The 5,954-nt window shown below is 42.9% G+C and overlaps 1 protein-coding gene across 1 annotated transcript in view; it reads left to right on the forward strand.

Moving 5' to 3' along the window:
* The first annotated feature begins 917 nt into the window (after window positions 1-917).
* LOC104501082 (protein kinase C epsilon type) overlaps window positions 918-5,954 on the forward strand; it is a 49,960-nt gene continuing 44,923 nt past the window's right edge. Inside the window, exons 1-2 of the mRNA XM_010144833.1 lie at window positions 918-953; window positions 4,293-4,447. Coding sequence (XP_010143135.1) covers window positions 918-953; window positions 4,293-4,447 — 191 coding nt within the window. The remainder of the gene's footprint in view (window positions 954-4,292; window positions 4,448-5,954) is intronic.

Genomic DNA, 5,954 nt, shown 5'->3' on the forward strand with positions numbered 1-5,954 from the left:
GAACCGCGTCGTGGGTCCCCCGGCTGGCAGGACTTGTTTGAGAGGAAAAACCCAGCCAGTCTGTGTTCTTCAGATTGCAGTGATAATTGCGCTTGGCCTCGTGTCCATCAGTGGGTTGTCTTCAAGCTGCAGTCTAACGTTAACGAGACTTGAACTGGAAAGCAAACAAAGGACAGACAGGTTAATGACTGATAACAATTAAAAAAAAAATCTTTTAAGGCCTACACAATAATTAATGTAAACAGTACATCAAAGTCTTTCCGTGTCTGTGCTTTCCTACAGGGTTTACGCAGAAGTTTTTTCCTCAACAATGGTATTATTCTACATCTAAACAGCCAATAGACTGTATAGTGTCATTTGTTAATACTGATGGGCACGATTAGCTGGTCTGACTAGTAGGAAGGTCTCGGTCATTCATCACACCTCCACAAAAAGCAGCTGGATTGAGTCTGTTCTGTCCTGAGAGTTTATTACTATTGGTGTTCCTGGTCATTTTTCCCTTGATTCCAATTAAAAACGTGTATGTTATTCCGAAAGAAGCAAAAGGTAGAAGCTCTGTCCGGTAGCACTCGTAACATCTAAAACCAAGCAAATATAAACTGTCAGGGAGAGTATGTAATATATAGACTCTGGTGTTAACAAAAAGCAGGTAAATAAAAGTAAAAATCAAGGAATGGTTTCGAAGAGGGAAGGTTACAGTAATAATCAGAATAAAGAGTAAAGGATTAGTTAGAAGGATTTACTGTAGAGCTGAAGGATGGCAATTCTGAACATCAGGGAGGATGAAGGATGAAATTGGGGCACAGTTCAGAGTGGAACAAGAGAGAAGGTGAGAAGTGATGAGGGTACTTCTCCAGCTAGCCTTAGGGCCAGAGACAAGAAGTTGCTTTTGGAGTCCTGTTTCTATAGCACAAAGCATGCGGGAGAGTGTTCTTAGTGAAGACAGTCAAGAGGTGAGACTCGAGTAAAAGAGATGCAAGACGGGGGTTACGCATTCCGGTATAGGAGTTAAATGTATGGTCAGAAAATACCATGGAAATGCAGAGTGGAGTTAAGCTTTTTTTTGTCTAGACTTCTAGCCTGTTTGTTTCCTGGCCACTTTGCTTTTAAAATCTCTTACTCGTGCTCTCTGCTCTGTTTTTCTTTCCATTTGTTATTTTAAGCATTCTCATTCAACCATACCTTTTGAGAAATTCAAGGAGAAGCAGGTGTGATTAAGGACTAAAACAAACCCTGTAAAAGAATCTAATTACCTCAGGAAACATATTAGCTTACTTGGCATCTACAAAGCAAAAAAATACTGCAAAGAGGGGATTAATCTGTGATGTCTTTGTGATTTTTACCTTTTATTTCACTTTATGTAATCAGAGAGTTCTCAGGACTGCTTTATATTTATTTTGTTCATCAAAACATACTTCTCAAATGTTGTGAAGACGGAGTCCAAAACCAATGCAGTCCAAACCAACCCCATTCCATTTTGTTGGAGCACAGTCAGTGATAAAGTCATACCTTGTCTCTCAGCTTTACCTGGGTAAACACTGTGGTGTAAGTATAATTCTTTGGAGCATTGACTTTAGATTCTCTCTCTTCGCTATTTGAATATATCCTGGTGCCTGTGATCAGGCGTAATACGGCTGTTTCACAATTCCTGCTTGAGGATGGGGTTCTCTCTGGGTTGAAGTCACCGAGCCTCTCTGGTTTGTTCTGTGTGTGTGTGTGTGTGTGCACTTACGTTAGGACAGAAAGGAAACAGCCCGAGAGTTAGGAACCTGGCTTGTGATCGTTAACGTTTTATGAAAGGCAGGGAAAAAATGTTTGAGTAGCAAAAATCAAAACTGTGCGTCTGTTGTTGAGGATCTGGGAATCAGGAGAAAAACGGTCTTACCAATCTCAGCTCCTATTCACAAAATATTCTCTCTTCTCTTGCATCCTCTTTCCATGTACATTTGAGCCCCAGCTGATCATGTCATTATTGTGACCCAAAAAAGACAAGAGAGTGATTTTAAGAAAGTAGATTTTATAGGGACTTCATCAAAACAGATGGTACCTTCTGCTGTTGAAACTCTGGCTTGGTTATTGTTTACCCCATACAGCAGGTGCGAACTAGTATTTTTCATCTCAAAATCTAACCCAGACTCACTTTAAACAGGTACTTTATTTTTTACTGTGAATTATCATTAGAAAACTGAAATGTGCACCCAGGAAAGCTGGAAAAGTAACCTGAAGTATCAGTGTATAGCAGAAAAACGCAACAGCAGAGCAACTTCAGTCACCGAGCTGCTAATTCTGGTTTTAGTGGGTGTGCTTTTGAAAAGGTGGTCAACTACACTGCAGAATCTGCCAGAAATAGCCCTTCAAATGGAGGATGGGACGTACGTAATACGAAAGATGTGGAGGAAGATGGAGGAGTCGGCACTGCCCCGCTCTGGGAGTGGAGCTGATGCTAAAGCTTTTGTTCAGACTAAGGACAAGATGTTCTGCTGAACAGTCCCAGTTAGACTTTTATGTGGCTAAACTGAAAAAGCCCTGCAGTGGGCTGAACCGAAAGAAAAGATCTGGAAGTTTTAGCTAAGTGCCATCTGTGGTGTTTGGAGTTGTTAGCAACGCTTTGCCAGGAGTGCCAGTCCACCCGGATCCTGAATTCGATCCACTCTGGCAGTTCCCAAGATACAGGGGGCAAAAGGCACAAGGTTTTTTCCTGCATCCTCTTTCTGTAATCAGCAAAAAGTCAGCCAAATATTTCCAGCCTCCTCCAGGAAACATCCCTGATAAGTGTAACATTGAGGCACTTAATGAGCACGATTAATGCATGTGCTTAAGTTTAAGGATTTTTTTAAGTGCCGTGCTTTGAATCTGAGCCGTGGAGTAGATTATTAAAGGCAAACGGCAAACATTTATGAATTTCTGGACTCTTAGATATAAACTATGTAATCTTCAGGCCTGGGCTCACTTGTGAGAGGTTAATTAACTCCCATCTTCTGTTGGTTTTCCTTGTCCAAAGCAATGTCACATCTCGTCTCCTTTGCTTCAGCCCAGCACACCACTGCTAGAGCCAGACTGCAGCATGACGTGAAGGCTGGAGAGGGGCTCCCCTTGGTGCAGCCCCCCCCTTTACATGCCTGTGTATCGTGAGACCCGAGAGAGGAATGTTTGTGCCACGTGAACTAATGCAGGGCCAAGAGTAGATGCTCAGGTCCCTTCTCTGTGTCCTATGAGAATTAGCTGCACTCTGTCTAAACGCACGAGCACGTGGATGTAGGTGTTTTACAGTAAGGAGGGAAAGTCGGCTTGCAAACCAAGGGTGCACTGGCGAAGAGGTGATGATTTAGTGCTGTTTCTACAGGTTAGGGAAGACTATGAAAATTCATAAGAAACATTAAAAAAAAGATGTAAATTACGTAAAGTGGATATGTGTCATTTCTTTGCTTATGCCTTCATCTGCTTTGCCAGTTTAGATCATGAAAGGTTCAAGATGTCAAGCTCACATTTAGTTCACTGCACTTCTCAGTTCTCACTGCTTCACTGAGTGCTTAACTTGTGGTGTTTTTTCTGAAACACACCCAAATGGGGTGACTGCCTGGGAATCTCAGCTGCTGGCCTCCAGTGAAGTTCATTTCTAGTTCTCCATCATCAAAACAGAGTTGTAAACTTGGGCTTTGAAGTGGGTAAGCATCAGAAGGAAACACCACCTGATACGTATTCTAATAATGTAATTGCAGTTCGCTGTCGTACAAGAGTTTGAGGCCACTCAAAAAGCCATCTGTAAGTGTTCGAGGTGGGCAGCACTGGTTTCTATAGCTTAAGAATTCTAGTGCATTTCTGCAGAATTGGGGAAATACACTTTGCAGGTGTAGTAGCTGGTAAGAGAAGGGTAAGAAGCCTGAAATTTGCCCAGCAGCCCTCCAGTAGCTGACAGAATTTGCTGTATCTCATCATTGCTGTATCTCATCATTGCTGTGGCTAATTTTTTTAAAAAAGGCATCATTTAAGTATCTCTGTTATTGTCAGATATTGGTTGTAATGCCATATGCGTTTGTTAACATGCCGAGATTTGTGTGTGTTTGGCTTATCACTACGTTTTGGTTGTGTTCTTATTTCTCACTTTGAGACTCCTGTCTCGTTTTCTTTAGGTTTGGGGGACTTGGGTTTTCAGCTTGTCCTTTTTCAGAATGGTAGCATTTGTTTCTTTCAATTCTTGACGTAAATGCTCCGATCGCCTAAAGTGTAGTTTCAAGCAGTCCTTTATGTGACTAAAAGGAATTAGCTAAATAACACCGTTTAATTAATTTCAGGACCGCCTCTTTTTCGTCATGGAGTATGTGAATGGAGGAGACTTAATGTTTCAAATCCAGCGCTCACGCAAATTTGACGAACCTCGATCCCGCTTTTACGCAGCAGAGGTCACATCGGCACTCATGTTTCTTCACCAACACGGCGTCATCTACAGGTACCCTGATCAAAAATCGAGGATGCTTGGGGCTGGTTTTGGCTGAAATCCTCTGTCTCTTAGCAACCAGATTTCGCTTAGTTGTTTGTTCCACTTTGCTTACACAGAACTTCTTTTGACTGTTTATCGTGGCGAATGTTAACATTTGAATGGCCTCTGCGGCGGCCGCCAGCTGTGTGTGCCAGTTTTGTGTTCTAGTCCAAATAAAGCGGTTTTGAAAAAGCTTGGCACAGTGCGACCCAGAGGTGACCCTTTTGCAGAGCGCTGCAATCTCTTCGCTTTCCTCTCTGTGCCATGGATTTCCTCTCGGCTCCTAACTCCCTGCCACTTCCTGCGTTTGTTTGTCCTACTTGTCTCCGCTCCGATACGATCGGGATGGTCGTTTGCAATGCTTTGCTTATGCCCCTTCCTCTGGACTGTTTGGGTGAAGGCTTTACTCACCCGCAGGAAGTGGCTCTGTGCAGGCAGTTTTGATTTGCCCCGCATCTATTTGAACCTCTGCCCCCGCCGCGAAATCTCCATCCTTCAACCCCACACACACAAAAGCGCCTATTGTGAAGAACACAGGGATACGCTTTTATTATTGAAAGGAATCGCTTTGAAAACTTTCACCCCTAGGTTAATGTGTTTATTAAGTTCTTTATCTTGTCATTTCACCCTTCCTCTCCCTTTTTATTTGTTTTCAGCAGCTGGTCATTGCTTGCAATAAATTCGGGCTCTCAAAAGCAAGTTCTGTGATACAAGTTTTGTGGTCCTGTCTGCTAAAAATTGAGTTCTGTGGACCTGAGTTTTGATATTCCCACCCTCTTTCAGGTTACCAGTTTTAGTTTGGGGTGGGGTGGCCATCTCAGGGACAGGCACTCAGATTTCTTGAGCAGAAACATCAAGATGAGGACGTGGAATTTGTCACAGCCCTGGATTCACATCAAGGCTGATCTTAAGAGCACTAGAAATTTGAAGAAGTGAATTTTCAATGTTTAGTAACCAGGTCTGAGTGGTAACTTCCATGAGAGGCCGTGGGCTTTCCCACCAACTGGGATTCAAAAGGAAACTTCTCAGAGGAGGAATGTCCTTTCCAGAGACACAGCAAACAGCAGGACATGGCATCTTCTGAAGCAAATAAATCTCTGCAAAAGTGGTCTTTCGGTCAAAAATCCCATTTTCTTTGGGAAGCTTTTGCTAGCTGCAGCTCCTGATCTCCATCGTCTATTAACAGCGTTATGATGTTCGCATATTGGGTTGGACTTTTGGCCCTACCACTTTGCACAGGTTTGTTTCCAGGTGCTGACGATCCAACACGTACCTGCCTTCGCTGCCCGCATCACCTTGCCTATTCATTGCATCTGCATTTATTTCCAAAGATGTGTGTTTGTATTTTTAGGTAGTACAACGTGGCAACTTGCGTATTGTAAGGGAAACAGACAAGATTAGTCCTTTAAAAAGGGAAGAATATTGAGAATTTGTTTCCTTAAAAAGGTTTGAGCCAGTTTCCTCTTCCTGAAGAGCG

The sequence above is a fragment of the Buceros rhinoceros genome, unplaced genomic scaffold (genome assembly GCF_000710305.1).
Source record: "Buceros rhinoceros silvestris isolate BGI_N320 unplaced genomic scaffold, ASM71030v1 scaffold501, whole genome shotgun sequence".
NCBI lineage: Eukaryota > Metazoa > Chordata > Aves > Bucerotiformes > Bucerotidae > Buceros > Buceros rhinoceros.